The sequence below is a fragment of the Harpia harpyja genome, chromosome 15 (assembly GCF_026419915.1).
Source record: "Harpia harpyja isolate bHarHar1 chromosome 15, bHarHar1 primary haplotype, whole genome shotgun sequence".
Classification (NCBI taxonomy): domain Eukaryota; kingdom Metazoa; phylum Chordata; class Aves; order Accipitriformes; family Accipitridae; genus Harpia; species Harpia harpyja.
Window position 1 is genome coordinate 3,179,582 of NC_068954.1, and position 23,523 is coordinate 3,203,104.

A 23,523-nucleotide genomic window follows, 5' to 3' on the forward strand; every position below is an offset into this window, starting at 1 on the left:
AAGGGAGCCAGGTACTGTAGAATAAGTGGAAAGTTTCTTTTCTGAATGAATAACTGGTTATAGATAGGAAATAAAAGATACAAATAACTGGGCAGTTTTCGCAGTGAAGGGAGATTACCAATTACCTGTCTCGGGAACCTGTGCAGTTTCATATACTGATAAAAGAGCTGGAAAAGGGAGGCAGATGATAGTGACATGCCAAAATCTGCTGATGGTATAGAGTTATTTCAGGTAAGCAAAAGTAGACATGACTACAAAAAGTTGCAGAAGAATCTGACAATATCAAATGTCTGGGCAATAAAATAGCTGCTGAAATTCCATGTCGGTGAGTCAAGTGCAGACACAATGATAGGGTTTAAATTAGCCCGCGAAAGAGGTCCTGGCGTCATTGCAGATGGTTCTTTGAAAACGTCTGCTCAGTGCTCAGCAGAGGTCAGAAAGGCAAGTGGAATGCTAAGAATTGCTGGGAAAGAGTTGGAGAATAAAAGAGAAAATGTAAGTACACCACTGAATAAATCCATGGTGATCTTGAATAGAGTGCAATTCCAGTCACCCCATCTCAATGCAGCAGTAAAATAGAACTAGAAAAGATGCAGAAAAGGGTGAGAAGGCTGACCTGAGTTATGAAGTGGGGAGTCTAAGCCTGTGAAGCTTGCTGAAGAAATGAATGAGCAGGATTAAGGCAGAGGTGTAAAATCAAGATCACTATGGAGAGAGTGAATAAGGAATTATTTTTTGCAGCAGAGGATGTAATGACATGGTCGGGCAAGAAATTTAAAGCAAACAACAGGAAAAAACTTCCACAGGCTATAATAAATTAGGAAACTCATTAAACAAAATCTTTTACATGCTGGGAGTACAGGTTGTTTAAAAAAGGTAGTAGTGCTGAGATTCCTGGCGGTAGCTCCAACATGTTCCTCCAGCACTTATCCCAGTGTACGGAGTTGGCCATGTCCCTTCTGTCCTCTACAGCTGGGTGAGATTTGGGTTGTGGTTTGGTTTGGCCTCTCGCCAGTAGAACCTGCCAGGTTTTGGGGGGCTGGATTATAATCAATTAAAGGATCATTGTGTTCTTCTAGTGTGATCTCTCCTGTGACAAAAGCCACAGAAGTCCCTTGACTGAATTAATGAATTAATTCTCTTTGAATTACAGCAGAGTATTCGTGGAAAAAATGATCCAAGAGTACCTTAAAACTTTCCTGCACTGAGTAAAGGGTCCCAAGGGTTAATTACACTCTCCCTAATTTGGTCCTTCCCGTTTCTGCATGCAAAGGCTGCAGTAGCCTTTTTGGCTGCAGCATGGTAATGGGAGGTCATGTCAGATGGCTCAGGAATTTTGAGACAGCAAGGACTAAAAAGTCTGCTAGAACAGGATTATCATCAAATTATATCTGCCTTGGCAGCAGGAAATCAATCAGGAGTGGGCTGATTTACACCTGCTGGAGCCAGCACATCATGAACTTCATCATCTTTCCCAGCGATGTTTTTATCTTTGCATCGACACAGTCAGTGCGAGGAAAATATTTTCCTGTTTAAAATCAAAACATTCTAGGTAGTGTTTGGCAGAGTGTCGGAGCCTGGGGTTCCTGCTGCTTCTGACAACAGTGCTGGTATCTTTTGCTAATGACCAAAGTGCAATATAATGAGTTGTCTTGGGCTTCTGCTTTATTCAGCGTGCAGTGTTTTAATAGACTGTTAGTAATTCTGAAAGGGATAAATGATGTTTATGCCCTCTTGTGGTATGTTATTGAACAGAATGGATTTTCTAACTGACAAATTAGGCCAATGATGGAAAAGTCCCAGGTAAAAATCTGTAACGAATACTGTTTTGCACAGTAGAAAAATATCTATCCCTCCAGCAGCACCCTCATGACTCAGTTAAGGTGGGGGGAAGCCAATTTTACATGCATTTACAGCAGCAAGTAAATGACTAATGCCCATGATGACAGAGTTTGTGCCATCTTTCTGGAGTGAAGATAATTTTAAAAGTGCTTCTCTTTGCTAAGAAGGTTAGAAAGTAAATGAAAGACTGCTTTTTAAAAGCAGTTGTGTTGACACCTCTTCGTGTTAGTTGTTGCCGACATGTTGTGGTACATACCTTCACATTTTTTATCTTCACTCACACGGGTGAGTGTGACGGGTAAATAATCTGATTCCCTTAGGACAAAGCCTTTCCCAAAGATGAAAAACACTGTTTGGTGATTTTACATGGGGAAATAAGGCCAGATTCCTGTGAAATTGGGCTTGTTACCCTGCCGTGTTCAAATACAATGCATTAACTAGTCGACATCTTCCTAACCTGTGCTGAGAATTTAGATGTAGGGTTGGGAACCCAGAGGCGCCCCAGACAGGTCAGTCACAGATTTTGTATCAATCCTATTACTTCATTCCTGATTGAAAACTGAATACAGCAAAATGTATCCTCCAGACAGTGAAACTACCAGAATCAATCAGACTAATGCTCTACAAAGTCCAGCAACTGATGTCAGACTGTGGTCAGTACTTAGCTGTGCTGAGGCAGGATCTAGGAAACCCTGCTGTATGAAATTCGAAGATTTTTTGGTCCCAAATAATCACCTATTATTTAAGTGTTAGCTAGTGCTGTGAGGAAGCATTATTTCCATTACATGTCATCTTTCTCTCTGCCCAGCCACCAAGTATGTAGAAGACTACTGTAAAGAGGAAGGGAATGATTTCCTTTCCGCATCCATGACGAGTACAACCGCAGTAGTGGGTTTAAATGAAAGTAGTGGGCTTAACTGGGCTAGGCTTTAGGAGAAACTCCCTAACAGGATGGTAAATGTTGGAACGGCCTCCTTGAGGAAACTGAAGGATCTGCGTCTCCGAAGATCTTTCAGAAACAGTTAAGCAAATGTTTGCTGGGAGTAAGGCAGCTATTGTTTGTTGTATCATGATGAAAGAAGTTGGACTTGATGACTTACAACAGGTCTACCAGTTCAATTTTTGTGATTCTGTGTGATGATTTCCTTTTATTTGGTTTATTTATTAGTATGATGAGAGGACATATTAATCTGTTAATCTTAAATGCTGACCCTTTGTTCTTACAGTTGATCTTGCTGTCAAGTCTAGCTGATAGCAATGCAATTCTATGTCCAGTACTTTACAGGTATACTTTGCAACAGTAGTCTGACACCAATTAAAATGCTTATTAGGTTATCGTGGACTTCAGTGAACACAAGTTATGTCCCCACTGAGATGAGAATTGGCTCCAAAATGTTGGTCCTTAACAGTTTTCTTAGAAAAGGAAAATTCAGTAGGAAAAATGTCAGGGCAATTCGTGTTAAAAAGAAATTCCCTCTGTCAGAAACCTTTCAGGAGTTTCAAATTCAGTTAGGGAATATCAGAAAGAAATTAAAGTCTAATTTAAAATCCGCACTCAGATTCTTTCTTCTTTTCCTGCAAAGTGATTATTGCTCCTGGTCCATGTATTGGCAAATCTTTCAGAAATGAGCCATAATTCCCCTTAAAAATACCTTTCTGGTCATGATGGAACTGTTCTTTTTGAAGAATGGTTTCACAGCGACTCTGTGAAAAGAGCCCAAATGCTCTTATTTCTCAATGACATCAGTGGAGCTAAAGTTTCACCCGGAAATTCTTCTTGGTATGAGGACATTTGGGGTGGAGAGCACATTTCAAAGGTGAGGCACCTGCCGGGCGAAGTACTTGGACACTGCAAGGCAGCTGGCCAGGCTTGATCAGAGTGTGCTCTGCTGCCTTTCACATTTGTTTTCCACTTTTGCTGATGGCACCACATCCCTGCCTGGCGTGGTTAATAAAGAGAACGAATGTGTGGCCATAGCAAATTAAACAAATGAGCCATTAAAATGGGAGGGTGCACTACCTCTTCTCACCAACACCTACTTTGGTGCCCGCAATGTCTCCTAGCGCAATAACATGAGAGCAAGGAAAAAGAGCTTTCAGGGATGTGCTGCAAATGTGGTCCAAGCGCTGAGAGATGTCTGTGGCTCCTGCTGAAAGAAAACCTGATGTCATTCATCAGCAGAGAAGCCAGCAAACCGCTAATGGCTTTCCATCGTGTTTCTCGACAGGTATTGACGGAGGGCGGTTTTGGTCCCATCACAACAGAAATCCGGGAGGCTCCGGAGTTTTATTACGCCGAAGATTACCATCAGCAGTACCTCAGTAAGAACCCCGGCGGATACTGCGGCCTCGGGGGAACGGGGCTTTCCTGCCCTATTGGGATCATGAAATAGCCTGTGCTTACTCCGCCGCCTCCGCTTTGGTTTAGGGAGTTTGAAAAAAGACCGACGACCCTGCTAAGTGTTACAGTACACCCACAGCATCAGCGCGTAAAGATTTGGGAACCTGTTGGGTCGCTTTCCATAATCGGAGCAGTTTCCCATTCACCGACGTTAAAAGCCAAAGCAGAGGCAGAAATTGCGCCTGTTGGCAAATGCAGCTTCTTGCTCTCTACAACTCACTGGGTTTCCTTGTAATCTTGTAATCTGAAGAGAAAAGAAACTTCTAAAAGTTTGGCTTAAAATGCTGTTAGAAGGATGAATTAGGAGGTGGTTGCACCTGCTAACTGCTTTGCATAGCTATTGCCTTCAGTCATGTTTATTTTCTTGGGCTAATGAAATTGCTCGTGTTATGAGAGCTTTGACTTCTGGAGACATGGCTGGGCTCATCTTAACTATCACAACCCTGTAATTTGATGTCTTTGAGAATGGTGAATTTATAAGATCAGTAATTCTCTCACAATTCCACTTTCACAGCACCATGTAATATCACCTAGAGTGCCTATTTTCTGAAACAATTTTAGTAAGAAAAAGTAAAAATTGTAATGTGATACTTTTTTTTGACAGTTCCAAAAAGTGTATAAACACAAAAAGAAATCAATTTTGTTTCCTGCACTACAATAAATTACAAAAAAAGAAAAGAAAAATGTTGTCTGTGATGTGTTCCATGGCTCTAAGTATGTATCTGGGTAGATCTAAAAAAAGTATCAAATATTATAAAAGGTTGCAGCCTGCTAATTAAACACCAGGGCTTTTAAATCTGTATTATCATGCATGACAGTACAGAGGAGTAGAATTCGTATTGGCCGCACTGTAACATAATTATTCCTACGATTAATTATTTGTACTTCAGCAGCTTGTGGAGCCCCCACCAAGACCAGAGTTCATTATGGCAGGTGCTGTGCAAATGTAACGGCGGGCAGTCTCTGCCCCAGTGTGTGTACAGTCAAAATAGCAGGACAGCCAGAAAGAGGCAAAATAAATTTTCATTTTATCGATGGGGTTCTCAGAGTGGAGACTAAAAGCTACAGGCAAAGGATGTATGGGATGCAGGGGTTATTCTGTATGGCTATGGGTTCCTATGGATTATATATATGCTATGGAGTATCCTAGGACAATCAGCTTCAGTAGGAAAGATGGGGATGGGTTTGTCCCACCCGACCAGCCTGCTGCTTGCAATACTTCCCAGAGCAGTGGGAGGTGTGGGCTTGAGCATCTTGTGTGTTTCCTATTTTGGAGGCTGTCTTAACCACTAAGTTTGGAGAACATGTGTCATTGGTGTGTCCTCTTGCAGATGTGCTTTCTTCAGGGATGGCTTGTAGGAACCCACCTTGATGTGTCAATTCTGGGCAGCAGAGCACATAAAGCCATTTTTGAAGGCCAGATGGTGGGAACCCAGAGACACAAATCCACAGGATTTCCTTTTGGATAGCGCTCCATGGCACTCCTCTCCATATCTTGGTTTGACGTTTCCTGCTCACCAGCTCAGGTTTTAGGCTCAGAAAGGCCCAAAACAGCTCCCCAAAGATCTCCTGTAACTACCCACCAGATCTTGTTCCAAGCTTGGAGTGACTGAAAATGTGGATCAGAGAGTCAGTCTTCGGGCTTGTAAATCCACTGCTGAAGTCCTGCCTGCTTTATCCAAAGAAGACACACGAGAAGTCCGTGCCAGAGACATTAGCTCCCCATCTTCCCTTGCTCCTCAGCTGATGCCGAGTTCATTCCAGTCTCAAAAGCCAGAGGAAACCTGTCCTTTTAGTAGATTTATACCTGGGGCAAGATTGAGAGGAGCCATCTCTGGCAGGATTGCCATGTTAGGCTCTTTCTGGAGATGCCCCAAAATGTGCCCACATCACGCTCGGGATTTCCAGTTGCTGTGGTAACTGATCGCCTGTCCTTAACGTGTTCTGCCACTGAATTGTTCTAGTGCTCACTGTCAAGGAAACCAGCACTTTCATCTAATTTCCTAGGCATGAGGTGACAGAAAAGCAAAGAAGAGAGAAAAATAAAGTCTTACCTTCATCCCATGCATTTTTAACCTCTGCATAAGTCAGACTTCAGTGGGATAACTCCTGATTTGCTCCAAAGTACAAGGCAAAACATTTCATATGCTGAATCATTCGGGTGCTCATAAAATGTTGCTTGGTTCCCTTCTGTGCTCTCCCCTCCCTCCCTTCCTATTCCATGCTATAGTTATTGTTTTGAAACAAGCTGGAAAGTCTTTGGAGAAAGTGCCATTCTGTCTTCAGTATAGCCAGGGTAAAGTCTGAACCTGGCTGAGTTTTTTTAAGAAGTCCTGTCCTGATGGAAATAATATGTTGGTTTAGAAATCAGCATAGATGGGTCCATTGATGCTAAAATTGGCCCAAGCTAAAATATTATGCCACCACAGCATTAATTACAGAATTACTGTAGGGTGGAGTTTTGGCCTCGACCCCTTGCAGTTGCTGCTGAAGATACAAAGCATATCACGGATATAATCAGTAAAGGTGAAACGATAATGATTCAGCCTCATGGATTAGTTTTTTTAAGCTGGATTTGGTCTTGTACGCCACCCTTGCCCACAGAAAAGAAGGGAGTGGCTGCCTTAACATCTTTGATACTATACTTTTGATTTGGCATTGCTGGAAATTTACCCTCCCACAGAGCTGCCTCTTTCTTCTGAGAACATAGACTTGGTCTAAACAAAGAAGAGAAAATTAATTCAGAGTTTGATAGGCTTCAGCACTTCTCAGAGTTGAAGATGAAAACTGATGCATGACCTGGAGCTAAGGTCTTCGGAGAGAAGAACGTGGTTCAAGATCCAAAAAGGGCTACAGCACCAAATTCATGAAGTCCACTATTGCAATACCCTGTGAAAGTCAGTCCAGGCTACAGAGAGGAATTTCACTGCTGCCCTACTCCTATTATAGCTAAAGGAAATTCCAAGCCTCTTGGAAATCACTGAGCTTTCCCTCATCGCCTTAGGAAGGACAGCATCCAACTGTGATGTCAAGAGAAGCAAGCGGATTGTGTGATGTCACAGCCTGGTTGCCCTGGCAGAGAGATGTGCTGCCTTTGGTGAGAACATGGAATGGGGACGGTGTCCTGAGGTGTCTGCGGAAGCATCACTGCTCTGAATGTTGTCGAAGAGTGTTGGTCCAAGAGTGGGATTGAAATGCTGCTCCTTACCCTCTTTTGTGTAGCTTCTCTGATCAGCAGCATCAATGCAGGTTTTTCTTCTCAATTTTTTATGTTCAGAAATAACCAGCAGAGTGGAACTGCTAGTAGTCCTACAGGATATACACATGTTGGTAAATGAAATAGGCCTGGGCTTATTCCTTGTACTTGATGGCATATATGGAAGGCTTGTACTACAAGCTGCTACTGAACTCTTCCACTCATACTCCCTAGACAAGGACTTTATCCAGCCTGCCTATGGGAAATGGTCCATGGCCCTGCTAGCCCCCAAACTGCCTGGGCATTGCTTGGCAGAGTGCAGGTTTGGGGAGGCTACAGTGATGCCAGGGGCTTTGGTAGACATCAAGTAGCATGGATAATTATAGACCAGGGCTTTAGCTGATGTTCTGCCCCTCTAGTTTAGTAGCACAGGCAGTGGCACTGCCGTACGTGAGCAATATGTCTCATTTTGTACCCAGAGTGTGGCCTCCGACCATCTTACGAGTCCTTTCTGGAGACTGGCAAGAGGATCACAGCAGGGAGATACGCCAAGACTGGGGAGTTCCCGTGGCACGTGAGCATCCAGAGCAATGGGAAACATATCTGTGGAGGCACCATGATCAGCGCATTGTGGATTTTAACTGCGGCCCATTGCTTTGCGGAAGAGGTGTGAGTACTCGGGAGAAGTGAGGACAGCCCAGGCCAATGGGGTTGGTAACGTCACTCCTTGTGGGTGCAGGATATGTCTGTCCTTGAGGTCTAGTGCAACATATATGTGACGGCGCCAGAAAGAGAGCCCTGAACACAGGATGTGTCTTCTTTGGGGAAAACAGGCCCATTTTTGGTCAGAGGTAGTGTTACAACAGAAACGTGCAGAAATCTGCATAACTGGGAGATGCAGAAGGGCAATATTTTGAAGGATGGTCTGAGCAGCCTTGTATAAATGCCCGTGATGCTGTTCTGATGGCTCCAAGTATTTCCTTTACACCTAAAAAGAGGTGTATTCCATTCCAGCGTATACTAACCCCCAAATTACCTTTGCTTTCATATAGCAAACACCTTTACCTCATGGAGAGTCTGATTTTAAAACAGCAGTCTCTGGCTAAATCAACCCCATGCAATGCCCAGGGGCAGACTCCAGCCTTCTCTAAGCCCTTTCCAAAATTCGGCAGGTCCGAGAGCCGAGACCGGTCGGTGACAAATGACCTGTGCCATCACAATCCGGAGCAGCTGGGCTGGAGCAGCGATCCCGACGATCTAGCCCACTCCATCTGTTCATTAGCGGCTGGGTTATTTATAACTTGGTTGCATTCATGTTCTCCCTCTGCACCTCTCTCCCCTGAAAATTAGCTTTGCCTAGAAGTGAGGGTAGATTTCTGCGGTATTTATAGCTAACCTGCCTCTGCAATTTGCTGAGCACCACCCTACCCTGCTCAGGGGAAGGAAGCACCAACCTTTGTAACAGAAAACCTTCGTGTTTGCTTATGTCTACACTGCTTCTGTTTTGTTTATAAGGCCACCAGATCTCACTGTTGTAGTGGGGGGAACTGACCTCAGCCGCCCGCTGGAACAACATAGGCCGGACAGCTTGATCCTCCACGAAAACTTTGACAGAATGAGCATGCAAAATGATATCGCTCTGATCCTGCTCAGCAATCCCATTGAGTTCAGCAATGAGAAAATCCCCATCTGCTTGCCCTTCATATATGACATCAACACGTGGCAACACTGCTGGGTTGCTGGGTGGGGAACAACAAGTGCAGGTGAGATGCTGTCAGGAGATGTATTTGCTAACGGAGGCTGCTTTTTATCCATTTAAAGTAAGATGTGTGCTCCCAGGAGGGGTTACCCACACTAACTTCCACTCCCTACCTCCCTGGTATACCCATCCAGACCCTCGCAGCCTCTGCACATCCACCAGTTCTCTGTTCAGTGCAAGAACCCGTCACCTACTGACCCTCAGAACAAAGTCCCTGGTACTCTGAGCACGTATGTTCAAGCTGAAACCTTAGAGCCCACCTTTGCTCTGCAGGAATGCAACCTCTTGCTTGCATTTTTTGGCATCCTAAGACAAGCTCCACCCTGGTGGGCAAGTTAAGCTGGGTCTAAAGTGGTCTGGAATAAGGGAAATGAAGGTCTAGTGTTGTCCTTGGTTTAATGCCTCCATGAACCGGATTGATTCAATGGTACTGGCCACCCCTCTTCTTCACTCGTTTAGAACAGCAGGTTGCTATTGCTAATTGCTCTCATTTAAGCCCTAATGAAAGTAGCTCCAGCACTGATTGTGACCCAAAATGTCTATCCTGAACAAATGTCACTAAATGGCTAATGAGCGATTTCATTATTGGAAAGAGATAATTGGGATGGAGTGGGCAGGGTGGTGCCTTGGGGCTTTAACAGTCCTCCCTAGGATGTAGTAAGTGATTGTCCCATTTAATCCTTGCTATTCTGCTCTGTAGGTTTACCATCTCCTCTCTGAAACTCTGCATTTTCCTTCTTAGACTTCATTTCCCTCACGTAACAGTAATACACGACACAGCACTGTGTTATAGTTGTGAAACTCTCCCATTTCACCAAGGTAACGCGCTCTTAGAAAAGCAGGGGGCTGCTGCAGAGTCACTCTGCAGCTTGGCAGGGTTTCTCTTTAGCTAGTCTCTTTGCAAAATGCGTGGCATGGCTCCGGCGATCAGTCTCATGCTGCTGTGTGGGCTCAGTTGACATTGCTTCCTTCTGCTATCCAAATTGCACCCTGCGTGAGGTCAATGCGCTCAGCCCTGGCACACACCCCTTCTGTCTGGGAGATATTTCAGAAGAAAACCAGCAGAAGCTGAGTACGGTGAGAGGGATGTGCGATGGTGTGATACGGGCCATACCAAAAAGTATGAGGCATTGTTCCTTGGTGGGGGAAAATGGGTCGTTTCTCATCTGTACCAGCCTTTTGTAGGTGGACATCTCTCAACTGGCCCCTCAGGTGGCACTAGCCTGACTCCCCTTCAAATGCAGTGACTTAGACCTCAACAAGAAGAGCCACCTCCTCGGAGATACTCACCTCAAAGCATTTGAATCTGTGGGCACTTCCCATCTTAGCTGGGAAAAGGACCTGACAACTTTCTGTCTTTTAGATCTTACCTTTGAGTCCCACCTTCCCGAAGGTGCTGGGAGGGTTTAGCTCGGTGAAGTACGGAAGGAGGAGTGAGTTTCTCTGTAGGTCTCCTCCCCAGCAGTATCCTCCTCCAAAAGTCAGTTTTATCCTTCAGGCTCAGGTTCACTTTAAAGAGAAACGTGGGGGAAATGAGTGGGTTTTTCAAGTAGCCCTGCATATTTTCAGTCTTTTTGTTGCTTGCTGGTGCCCACTGCAATTTCTGTTTTCCCATCTTGAGGGAAGAGTAAGGCAGTTATTTCCATTGTGTACTGCCATCCTGAGAACCACTTTGTAAATAATACAGCTGGTCCCCTTGGTGAGGCATGGCCAGGAGAGCGTGGGGATAACAAAGTCAGCTGTTCTGGGGAAAGCTCAGTGGACTTTCCTCTGCAGGGCTCACACAGGACCCCATGAAGGGTCCCTCAAACTGAGTTCCCCACAAACGTGAGTAAGAAACCCAAGGTGTGCAGTGCAGCTCATCTCAGGTCATCAAGACCAGCAGGACAAGCCATCCCTTTGAGGGTCTTCCAGCTGTACCACATCCCAGAGTTCTTAAAAAATAAGTGATTTTAAAAAAATCCTATTTAGCAAGCCTTCACTCGCCAGGATTTCAGATTTGCCCATTAACACTTCCCCCCTTTCTACCTACCTACCCACCTCCTGGTCTGGCATAAAGTCAAGAGTGCAAACTTATCTTTGCTTACACTTGGACAGCCTCTGTAAGCGCCCATGACCATACGGTTGTGCCCTGAGACGCTTTACAAATTCAGCTGAGAGCAGTCCCAAGGGCTGGTCTCCGGCTGTGATATCACTCTTACAAGACTGCACTGCTCTGCAGTTTTGTTAATCATTCCCTTCTCACTTGCTGGTTACCTGTTGCGGTTCCAGCGTCCCACGTGCTGCAGAAAGCGCGGATGAAGCTCATCAGCAGGGAGGAATGCTTGGAGCGGATCCCGCAGCTAGAGGAGAACGTGCTGTGTGCTGAGCTGGAGAAAGGAGAAAGAGGTGCCTGCCAGGTAAAGTAAACAGGCTCCCGGATGGCCACGCTGCCTGCGGGGGCACAGACACATTGGAGGAGAAGCTCCTTCGCTTCAGGAGCGAATACTGATCCTTCCTACGGCTTCCTGGGGTTGCTAAAGCTTCTCTGCAGGAGGCCAGGGCAGGATGCCCAGGGGCCAAGGAACTGCCTGCAAAGGCATATTGACCCAGGCAACGGGGGTGCAGGACTCCTGGGGCTCTGGAAAGCAGTAGCGGTGCTGGAAATGAAACACCTTGTAGAGTGGATGAGCCTCTCCTCACGCTCTCCCCCCTGCCCCGATTCCCTCCCTGCACCGAGAGAGACAGGAGCTCTGCAAGGGAAACCGTGAGCTGAAAGGGGGGCAAGGGAAAAGGAGGGTTCCCAGCAAGCGCCCTTGGATAGGAAACTGTTTTGGATGGCTCTAGGCACAGGATTTTGGACTGTTACCTCACAGCAATTTAAAAACCCAGTGTCTGCTGTGGCCAAGCTGCGGAGTGGTGGGAGAGATGGGAGGAGAGATCTCGCATCCCTGCGGAGAGGGCTCAGCACAGCATGGGCTGCGTCCTCCTCCGGCCTCGTGTCCCCTCAGCCCTGGGCCAGGCAGTGCTGCTCTACCACCAGGTTAAATACTGAAAGGAGACAGGAAAGTTTGTCCAGGAGGGTCAATGCAAAAGAATTGGGAAGCAGCTTTAATCCAGGTGTGTTTAATTTGAACATTAGAAACCTTTCTCAGGTGCGGTCTTGGCTCTGATCCAAATGTCCTTTGCTAACACGGCAGGTTGGTCTGTGGGTGCTAGAATTAGTCATGTCTTATTGCAATGAGTTCGTGATACAGGATGATGGACTTTTCAAGCTAAATTATAACGAGTTCAAGTGGTATTTGATATCAGGGACTGCTAAGGGGAGAGAGCCGATACAAATGCCCAAATGTGGGAAAACCTCACTCAGAACTTGTGGCCTCAGAACATACTCCACCCTGCAGAATTGCTGTCCGGATGTCAAACAAAGTCTGAAAGCCAACAAACACCTTTTCTTTCATAGCATCCAACCTCCAACCCCTCCTCTGAGAGCCTGGTGAGGACTGGGCTCTCCTGCAGCCTCTGTTTCAGGACTAAGGTCTCCATCCTCCACCGGGCAAGGGTTTTCTTAGATGTGTGCATGTGTTTGCAGCGGGACAGATGGGCAGACACGTGTACGCAGAGCTTCATCCTGTAGGAATCATTCATTGAGGGAACTAAAACGACACCCAGGACTGAGAGAGATCCCCTGCCCTTTAGGCAAAGACAGCAGGTACAGGGACCGTGGACTGCCAAGCCATTGCGAGCTGGGCCCATAGCTGGGCAGCAGAGGGGAAGTTTCCTTTGCAAAATCATTTTCTGATTAGCCAGAGAGCATCTGTCTCTGAAACCATTCATCTAGTGACTTTCACCTCCATTAAATTCAATCAAAAATTTTAAAAAGAAAACTGCCACAGGATAACATTAACATAATTAAAGAATGCACTTCCCAGCCCAGCCTTAAGTTCTGCGGCTGAATTATGCTGGTGAAACAGCAAGAGCACTTGTACCCAGCAAAATGAATCTCCTGTACTCAGAAAGCTGATGAGGGTGCTATTTTGATCTACAATAATGTTAGAGTCTTCTGAGAAATGAACTAGAAATGTGAGCTTTCCAAGCAGTGGAAGTACACAATTGAATGTGTGATAATGCTCATAATCCAGCGACTGCCCACTCTTAGTGGAAGCTTGACCAGGCAGAAATGTCTTGCAAACTGAAATAATGAGAGCAAGATGAAACCATACCCTAGGCTAGTGGAGCTCTTCAGGAGAGAAACAGGTGACAGGTTTTCTGGGAAGTGCTGACTAAAGTCAGGTAGCGCACATTTTGGCCTTGCTAAGCTGGTTCAGAAATCTGGTGGCTTGCCCGTAGTAGGCTGCCTGGTGGTGAACTGGGAAGCCAGGTCCAAACCTGATGCTTGCTCTGCAGCATGGACCACTGGACACCCAACTCATCTGCCCGGGGCAGATAGCGAGGCACGCTGTAGACAGTGCAATCTATTGTGCTACTCTTGTCTATAAAGATTATAGGGTTTGTGTCGAATAAGAATGAGGCCAGGTTCCAAAATACCTAAATCCTTTACAAAGTCAGTGCTGTCAGGGAGGTAGAGCAGCCCTGGGCATGGTTTTCATCTATGCCAACCAGCTGTAATCTGGATGATTTCCAGACACAGCTCAAGCTTTTGCACGGGTCAGGAGCCACCCACAACAGAATCCTAGAATGGTTTGGGTTGGGAGGGACCTTCAAAGGTCATCTAGTCCAACCCCCTGCCATGAGCAGGGACATCTTCAACTAGATCAGGTTGCTCAGAGCCCCGTCCAACCTGACCTTGAATGGTTCCAGGGACGGGGCAGGATCACTCTGGATCCTGTCACCCCAGTTTAGAGGCTAGGAAGGAGCAGCAGCACAGGCAAGGCAGAGACCCCTGGTCAGGGAACAAGATGCTGAGCTTGCTGGTGTAGCTGTGGTCATGGTAAATCTGGAAGCCGTGCACTGCACAGGTGCATGACCTGTCTGGACATGAAGTAGATAAAAGCCTTATGTTAACCTTTTCTGAGGTTTGCTGACATTCAGGATACATTTGTTCATGTCTAAAGCCATGCTAAGTTGGGCAAGTTGCATCTAGACCCAAGGTTGTAAGCCCACATGATCCTGATCTGGATACAAAGGATTACCATCCTAGGTCTTTGGACTGTGTGCTAGATTTTCCCCGTTGCAGCAAGCTGTTTTATAGGAGTAACTAGAGCCACACAGAAGTCTTCACCAAGGCATCGTGCAGAAGTTTTATTCTACTCACCACTGCCTTAATACCCCCATGTGGCAACAGGACATGAATAGAAAGGCTGAGACATTTCACCAGCTGCCATCGTACTAGTACCAGACAAGACTAATTTGTGGATCACTGACCATATTCCTATAATAAGTCAAGGAGATTGAATAGCAGAGCTCCCGAGTATTTGTACTTTAAAAAAAAATCCATTCACTTAAAAAGAAAAATCTATTGTATACCATTCCCTAGTGGTTCTGCAGACAAATATATAGATTGACTGTGAATTAACACTAACAGGATCTGTAATTGACTTATAGTTCTATTTAGTCATAAACATTAGCATTAATGGATGTTCATGGGGTACAAGTGCTAAAGAACAGATGCTAGAGATGGCCTATGTGTTATTTTTCGTGCGCTACATTTCTTCCATGACCCCATGAACCACAATTGATGTCTAATTCCTTGCTTTCTTAAGCATCGTTTGTTAGGCTCTGATGCAATGGTAACTTGAACAATAATTAGAGTATGAGGGACTCACAAAGCAAATGCCTCTTCAGCGTCTTGCCTATCCAGACAAAATTCAGTAAATGGCCCAATTATATTTCAGAGAGTTTCTGCAAAGGAGGTCTGTGGGGGTAGCTCTGCGATGGGGTGATTAGGACAGAGAGTGTGTTCAGCTGGAAGTCACAGTTCACGTACAGTTCAGGTCAGCAGCAGATGAAGAGGGGCCCAGTCCCTGGCCTGACTTTCGGGGGAAGGAACCGTTGTGTAGCCACAAACAAGCAGAGGGATGGTTCCAGCTCAGCTTCACTGTGCAGGGCTGATCTGAGTCATGGGCTGAAGGTATCTAACCCCTTCCACCAGTTGTAGCCGGAGGTGATCTTGGCTATCTCTGATGAATGTCTGAAATGATGCGTCTAAGGCTCTGGGGTTTAATTTCTTTAGTTGTGTGAAAAAGGCAGAGAAGGACCTCTTTCCTTCACCTGCAATATGTCCTGCCCACATACACTGTCAGCAGTTTGGAAAGGGCAAATTCCCTTTTCAGCACCTGGGGCGCTCAGGGCTCTCACCCCTCACAGCTATAGTGATAGCAGTAGTTGTTGTACAACCCTGGGTGGGATTTACCCAGCGAGATACAAATGTCTTTCCTGTAGCCATCTGCAGCTACCGAGTCATCTTTCCATCAATAGGGAGAAAAAAAGCTCTTCTGACATGTATTCATTGAGACTGTTTTAACCACCTATTGTAAAACGAGATAAATCCCTGTATGAGTGCTTATTGCTCCCCATTTACTAAAAGCAAGTCCAAGGTGTCTAGGTCACGGGGAGACACGGCTCCAAGGCAGGACAGTTGCCTACATCTAAGTCTCCAGTGCTATTTTAGATATCCCAGGTTACCCCCCTGGCTTCCCACTGCCCCCATCTCAAACCATCTCCCGGTGCCAGTAATGTGACTGCAATGGGAGCTTGACACTTGCACTGGAAACACCAAGGAGAGGTGATCAGTCTGGAGCTGAACTCACCCCTTAGCACCCTCGCTTCATCTGTACATAAGAGTGCAGAAGTGACAAAAGCTCTTGCATCCTTTTAGAAGCTCTTGCAGCCTTTTAGTGGTGCTAATGTGGGTCCAAAACTGCAAAGGAAAACTTGCGAAATCGAATTTTTTAAAGAAAAAGTCTGCAAATGAAAATTGGGTCCGTGTAGGTAAATTATGACAGATGCAAGGAAAAGGTCACAAACCAGGGAAACGTGGTCAGTCCCTCAGGCTGTTCAAAGTATCTGAATGGAGGTGGATAGATGATGGTCTGATTGCAGTCTGTAGGGAGGGCGAGTATCTGTATGAGCTCTGAGGTTATAGGCCCTTCTGCCTATCAGACAAAGGTCTCCTGGGGGCCAGGAGTCAAAGCTAACCACATTTCAGTTCAAAGTTATTACTAACTATACAAAATTACTTTGCTATTGTACCTTACCTTAATAGTGATGAGACTGATCCACTCTCCATTCTCGTGGTGGATTCTCCATCACTGAACTATTGCCAACATGATGAGGTGGGTTTTTTCCCTAAGGGACAGATTGCTTTAAGTAGGAAGGTATCCTGGGAAGCCCCAGAACAGAGCAGTAGAAAGGTGTTTCTGCATTTGCAGTCTCTTAAATTTTCTTTTGAAGGGTGCTTTGATGTGCAGCTCGTAAGAATCAGAACGCTTTTCCTATGTCCCATGGTTTTATAGGCTTTTCATCATTTTATGATATGGGCTGACAAGTGAACACATTCAGGCCGTGGTGGCTTAATTCTCTGATCTGTGGAACACATTCCTTCCTATTGCAAGGACTTGGCTGTTGATGATGTTGCATGTCTCTTCTTCTTCCTTCCTCTGGGTTGTAGCGTTTGGTCCCTCAAACTGAAGCTGTTTGGTTTGCAGCAAGGGGGTCCAGCATTACTTCGTGTGCCTGGTGGGGGAAGCTGTGGGGAGCAGAATATCTTTGCATCCAGCTGAACACAAAAGCTACTGCGTGCTTGCCCTCAGAGTGGGGGAATGGGTGCGATGACTCAGAGGAGCCGCTTCTCATTCAATTACAGTGAGTCAACAGGGCTTTAAGGGAAAGTCATGACTCACAGGCAGATTTAAATTCTTTGAAGGAGTCACAAGCATGTGGCAGAGGGTGATCCAGCTGATATAACGCGCTGAGATTTCCAAAACTCTTTTAACAAGATTTCTCACCGAAGGCTCACGGAGGAGCTGAGCTGTCATGAAGTAGGAGGGTTTCCTTTTGAAAGGGTGGCAACACGGAGGAAGGATTTGACCGGAGAAGGGGCTTACAAGGGGAGTGGTGCTGGCATCCATGCAAGGAATTGTGATGTTCAAGGAGGGTGAATGCTGAGACAACCAAGTTGGCCAATGCCACAGCATTACTTAGAGTGGTCAAAATTAAAACTGACCGTGCAGAGGTGCAGCAGGATCTCATTATTCTGAGTGACAGGAGGTTAAAACAGCAGATGAAGTTCACTGTTGGTAAAGGAAAAGTAATGACTGTAGGGAGAAGCAACTCAAGCTGTATGCATGCAGTAAAAGGCTCTAAATTAGCTATTACCATGTAAGAAGATCTTGGAGTAACTGTGTATAGTCCTTCAAAAACACCAGCATGAGGCTCTGTGGAGGTCAAAAAGGCAACGAGAGCATTATGAATTATTAGGAAAGAAATAGGTAGCAAAGCAAATGCGTGTTATGCCAGGGCACTAATCTTGGGAGTCTACGTCTTGTGTGCTTTGTGTGTGATTCCCGTCCATCCCATCTGAGAAAGGAGTAGTATTAGAAGAGAAGAGCAGATGAACAGGGACACGGAGTATCTTCTGGTGGAAAGGAGAATAACAGAGCAGGACTCTGAGGCTTGTAAAAGTTTTTCTGATGGGGACATGACACAGATTTCTAAAGTCTTGAGCAGCGAGGTGAGGACAGTCAGGAGCTGTCCTCTTGTCACTACTGTTCAAAATACATGAAGGAGGGGGTGTCAGATGGCCGTAATAGGCAGCAGATTTAAAACAATGAGAAGGAAGTGTTTTTTCATCCAACAGATAATTAAACTATGGAAGTCACTGACCAGGATGTTGTGGGTATTTATCCTAAGGGATAAATGGATTCAAAAAGCAATTAGATAACTTCCTGGATGAAGATGTCTCTAAGGCTATTAACCACTGTGATGTAAATACAACTCTGTAAATACTTGCCCTGTTTCTCATTCTCCTTCCCTGAGCACTTGCTACAGATGACAGTCAGACACAGGAGTCTGGGCCACATGGGTCTTTGGCCAGATGCGTTATAACCGCCTTTAAGTCCGTGCCACCGTAGCTACTAATGGACCCTGCGGACATCAGTGTGGATGGAGTTGGGCGGTCTTGTTCTCCCATTTTCCAGCAAGGGGATGGAGGGGCAGAGGAGCTGAAGGCTCTCACCTGAGGTCTCAAAGGGGTCCCATGAAAGGAGTCCAGGTACCCTGTGTAACGTGGTTTGTTTTCCATACCTGCATGCTAAAAATGGCTGTAGCCTGCCTCCTTCCACCTTTCTCTAAAGATAGCTTGTTCACGGTGAAAAAAATGAAGAAATAATCTGTTTGCAAAAGCATTTACTTCCTGCAGCCAGGGCAGCTCTAATGGCAAGTGTTGTTATTCACATGCTGATTCTCTCCAATTTACACAGAGCTTACCAACATGAAAATGAAACCGGCAATGACTTGCAAGGATTGTGTATCCACCTAATGAGTATCAGATGGGTTGTCCTCCCTCCCCCAGAGCTTCTCCCACCTAAGAAGATTTATGTGGCTGAACGTGTGTGTTCTGATCAATTACCATGTTGCAGACACGAATACAAACATGAACAGAAGAAGATTACACCCTTGATCCAAAGCCCACTAAGTCAGCAGAAAGGCTCCTGATGTTCACAAAAAGGCTTTAGCTGTGGTGAAAAGGATGAAACTTTTGATCAGCTTCAGTGAACAAAGAGCCTTGTTAGTCGGTGACAGTTTTTATACAAACCAGAAATATTTATGGGCAGATATATCATGGCTCTCACCTCTCCTAATGGAAGGATTAACATGCAGTTGTGGAAGGCATGAGTTCAGCACCAGATCTGATTTGATGTGGTGGCTTTTCAGTCATCCTCCAGTTGACAAGAAACATGCAACAGAGGCAAAGATACTATTTTTAGGTCTTTTTCTGTCCAGAAACTTGGCACTGAGACTAAAGAGCAGGAGCAGGTATCTGGTGTGTGTTGCTGACCAGAAGTATTTCACCACTAGGATACAGGACGCTGAAAGCTGAAAGCAGCATTTAATAAGTTCTTCGATCTTCAGAGTCGTTAACCTGAGCGTTCATTAAATTAGTGCTACTGGAAACATCACAGAGCTGAGATAATTGTACCAGCGCTCAAAACTCGCTCCTCCCACACCCTCTCGTACACAAGGATGGAAAATCTTGGGCCAGTGTTTCTGAGAGCTTAAGGTGGATGCAGAGGTATTCAGAAGTGTCCAGGAACTGAGTTTATTTTCTCTATCTTTTGCCCTATAAAAAACAGGCTACTAATTCATCTGGACTACTGCTAGAATTATGTGAGCGAGATTATCACATGGAGAGGATGATTTAGCCCATTCTGTGATAAAGTCATTGGGTTAAATAGCTGAAGTTAAGAGAAATGGCATGTTAGAAGTTGCACCCATGAAGCAGACCAGCTCAGCCCATGTGGAAAGGGATCTGAAGCAGGATTCGGGTCTCAGGGCTTGTGGATTAGAGAAATGGATTTGCAGCTGCTGCCTGGGTTTTCACAGCATTGCCGAACTCCCTCTTTCCCCAGGTTTTAAATCGCTTTCCACAGCTGACAGACCCCCAAGCCCTGCAGACAGCTCGCTCTTTCCCCGACGACCGGGCAGAGAGCAAAATGAACATGGTTAAAGAAGGCAACAGAGAAAAGCAGATCTGGTTTGAAAGGAAAACTGCGTGATGTGTGGTTTAAACAGGGATTCCTGGCTCTGCCATTGCCTCGTGCAAATCGCATCCCTTTTCTGCTGTGGTTTTTCTCAGCTATGAAATATGATAAGACTTCTTCCCCCAAGGATAGTCACAAGGTATCAGGAATAAACTGGTATTTAAGCGCCCTGGGAGAAAGGTCCTTTGCAAGTGTAAACAGCCTCCAAATTGAACACTCTGAAACCGATCTGCCCTAATGGTGTGCAGGGACTCTGCCAGTGCTAAAAAAATCTCCTTTACAAGAAAACGCTGGCACGATACATCCCGACATATCACCGATGAAGGATCGTCTGCCGTTGCTGCACCACTGGCTTGTGAATGGCTCCCACCCTCTCGACTTCATTTATTATCTTTGTGTAGGAGGCTCGAAGTGCCTTCCTTTCGCTACCAGGATAATACGTTTGGCCTGTTCCTGCCCTGAGGGAATTAGCAGTAAAATTCCCAGTAATTTAATTATGCGTACAGCCTAGGAGATGTTCATTCATTCAAACAGGATGCCATCGCCAAGGACACTGATAACACATGGATCCAAGGTCACTGCAAGGTCACTTTTGCCATTCACGAAAATTCTTGGCTGAAACAGGGTCAGGAAACATTTTTAGATCCTGAGTCTGAAGAGGGTCCAGCAGCACTGGCTGAGATGCAGACACAGCTACAGTAACACCATTGCAGTGCAAACAGTATTGAATTCACGGTTGGACTGGATGATCTTAAAGGTCTTTTCCAACCTAAATGATTCTGTGATTCTATGACTGAATGCTGAAGCAACATTTGCTCTGTATTTATCTCAGTTTTTCCCTCCTGTATGCATGTTGAACTAAAAAGAAAAATAGAAAAAAAAAAAAAAAAAGATAAACATATTAATGACCTGGGCCCTCCACCTAGCGAAGTGAGTAGGAATTCAGCCATAAACTTCAGCGGGTGGTGATGAGTTGCACAGGGGACTACAGCCTCTTCCTTACTCATTAATTAATGTGTGTTAGCTCAGGGTAGCTGCTGGTGGAAGGGGGTTCATACATTAATGACAAAAACATTTCTCAAAGTAGTGTGCAGAGAGAAGGACAACATTTCCCAGGAAAGCTGGCTGTCTTGGGAAATGGGTTTGTATTGAATTTATTTGCCACTTGTACTGGAGACAGGGTAGAAAAAAGATTCAAACCCACTGTGGAAGGAAACTTCTTTAGAGCAGGGGCTGCACAGCACTTAAGATGTACGTAACTGTCAGAAAAGTGCTGTATCTGGCTGGGCGGATTTTGTGCTGGTTTCTCTTCTCCCTCAGGTTGTGTTCAGAGATTGCAGAGGTCATACGGGCAACTAGACGTGCTCTTGGTGTTCAAGCTACAGCAGCCAACGGGAGGACATTCCTCTTTGCAGGGTGGCTGCAACATGCATTTGAAGGCTTGCACACACTGGGTGAGTGATGGGTGCCCTTGCAGTAGCAGGCAAGTCTTCAGTAAAATTACTGTGGTCGCAAGAAGGATTTGTCAGGATTAGCGTTCTTCTCTTGTCCAGTCTCTGGATGCTAGCACCCAAAATCAACAGTGGCAGGTACGCAGCACCTCCATGCACCAGTTTTGCAGAGAGGTCAAGGACTGCATGAACGGTCACAGCAAATGTTCTTTTTCGCTCTTGGATGTTGTCTCTTGGTGACAGGATTCAGGTGTCCTTCTGGGGCCATGGGAGCATGTGGAAAAGGCTGAGAAAGATAGGATATTGCACTGGGCCAGAGCTTGAGACTGATCTCCTCCTCTTACCTTCTGTGTCTATTTATTCTGCAGGGATCTCAGGGCTGAGCTGTGAAAGTTTGAGTCCAGAAATTTCCTTGTTCCCCCAAATCCTCACAAACTTGGGATAGAGTTTGATTGTCCCAATGAGCCTGTGGGCACCTCTCAGCTGCTATGAGAGGTTTGATCCTGCTATAACCTCCTCCTTATGCCATAGGTGGACAGCGGGGGACCTCTGGTTTGCAGCTACTGGAACACCATGAAGTGGTTTCAGGTTGGCATCGTCAGCTGGGGAGAAGATTGTGCAGAAAAGCCAAACCATGAGATCTTAATATCTGTTTACAGCTACCGTGGCTGGATCGAGACTGAAACAGCCATAAGGGGGAAACCTTTCTTCATTGAAGGCGTGGATAACCACGCAAATGGCGAGGTGGTTCTTTCCAGGGCTGAGACACAGCTGGTGTTTCTTGAGTGTCGCCTCCTTTTATTTATCTCTTTAACAGCAATTAGATTACTCTAGAGAAGATTTTTCAAAACATAATAAAAGAACTATTGTCTCATTCTTCTTTTGCTGCTGACCCATATAATCATGTCTCAGGTCAACCTGCTCCATCTCACTGATGTGGACACAGATGCCAAAATGAGATGGCACAGTGAGGCAAGGAAGCGATGCAGAGGACAGAGAGATGAATGAGAGAGCCCAGGACACTGACAAGAGAGGCCATAATCCTCTGAAAAAAACAGATTTTCCACACTGGTGGGTCACATCAGGCCCAGTTTTTTGCTAAGCTCACATGCAAAGTCAAGATATGACAGCTGAAGCAACTGCTCCCCTTGGAAAACTGAAACCCTAAGAAAGGTCTTAGCTTAGTTGCATATTAACTTAGCTGTTGGTAGGATAGCTCTGGGTTAATGTATCTTACAGCTAATTATTAGCTGGACTAACGTATCTTCTATCTTGCAGCTGGCCCAAGCTAAAGGCATCTTCAAGGACCAAAGCAGCTGCTGGGACATGACTACATGTCATATTCAGTATATCCTTAAGCTACAAAAAGGGCAAGAAATCTTTTGGGCAGTGTTGGAAGGTGTAGCATCATATAACTAATCAGTCTTATTTACCTGGCTTGCAAATGCTGGGTTTTGGTTGTTAAAGGCAATAGAGAAAAATCTGGCTGAGCTATCCATAAAATGCTGTCTACAGAAACCCCTTGGCTTTGTAATTAGCCAACATTAATCCTTTGCAAGTAAATAGTAAATCAAAAGGAAATAGCATTATTTTTTTCTGTGTTAGAGGTCTTTTATATGCGTTGCTGGGGGGTCCACATCCCAGCCTGAGCTGGGACTGAGCTGGTCCTTCATGCAATGCGTGGTCCTTCGTTGCTTCGCCGGCAACAAAGTGCATTGCAAAATGCGTACTTGTCTTCACAAGGAGGTTGCTTTTCTTGGAAGTGATGGGGAAGGAGGCAAGCAGCAAGGTCTCCTTCATGTCCCACCTTTGCAATGGCATAAAAGCACCTGTAATTTGCAGCAATGATAAAACTCAGTGAATGTGCAATGGGACAGAACCTCACAAATTGGTTTTAATTACCTTGATATTTTCTGGCTAGCTGGTGGAGAAGCCTTGTAAATGAGAATTAATTCATCTACCTTAAGCTAATGCAAACCCATCTTGGCATAAAAGTCAGACTTTATTTTCTGTGTTATCTGAGCAGAAAATAATGCTTAATTATTATTAGTTCTGAGTAATGCTTATGAAAATTGCTCCACATTAATTTCACATGGCTGACTGGCTAATGGATGCATAAGGGTCTTGTAACCCTTTGCAAAAAGACTAATAAAAGCTAAAAACAAGGGGAATAT

The 23,523-nt window shown here is 45.3% G+C and overlaps 2 protein-coding genes across 3 annotated transcripts in view; both read left to right on the forward strand.

Moving 5' to 3' along the window:
* Positions 1-4,927, forward strand: part of MSRA (methionine sulfoxide reductase A) — a 287,920-nt gene extending 282,993 nt beyond the window's left edge. For both annotated transcript variants that reach the window (XM_052810023.1, XM_052810025.1), the window contains exon 6: positions 4,071-4,927. In XM_052810023.1, coding sequence (XP_052665983.1) covers positions 4,071-4,235 — 165 coding nt within the window. In that variant the 3' untranslated portion in view covers positions 4,236-4,927. The remainder of the gene's footprint in view (positions 1-4,070) is intronic.
* A 2,510-nt stretch (positions 4,928-7,437) lies between these two features.
* On the forward strand, positions 7,438-22,602 carry LOC128152039 (serine protease 55-like). The gene is made up of 5 exons (XM_052810022.1): positions 7,438-7,492; positions 7,919-8,108; positions 8,955-9,200; positions 11,453-11,597; positions 21,881-22,602. Exons 1-5 carry the CDS (start codon positions 7,438-7,440, stop codon positions 22,181-22,183), a joined length of 939 nt encoding a protein of 312 aa, XP_052665982.1. The 3' UTR covers positions 22,184-22,602.
* Positions 22,603-23,523: the final 921 nt, after the last annotated feature.

Bases quoted from the DNA above. Each gene is read 5' to 3' on its own strand.
- LOC128152039 (XM_052810022.1), top strand. From the start codon at position 7,438: ATGCTGCTCCTTACCCTCTTTTGTGTAGCTTCTCTGATCAGCAGCATC. The intron at 7,493-7,918 runs GTTTTTCTTCTC...TTTTGTACCCAG, and splicing joins GATCAGCAGCATCAATGCAG to AGTGTGGCCTCCGACCATCT. The intron at 8,109-8,954 runs GTGAGTACTCGG...TTTGTTTATAAG, and splicing joins CATTGCTTTGCGGAAGAGGT to GCCACCAGATCTCACTGTTG.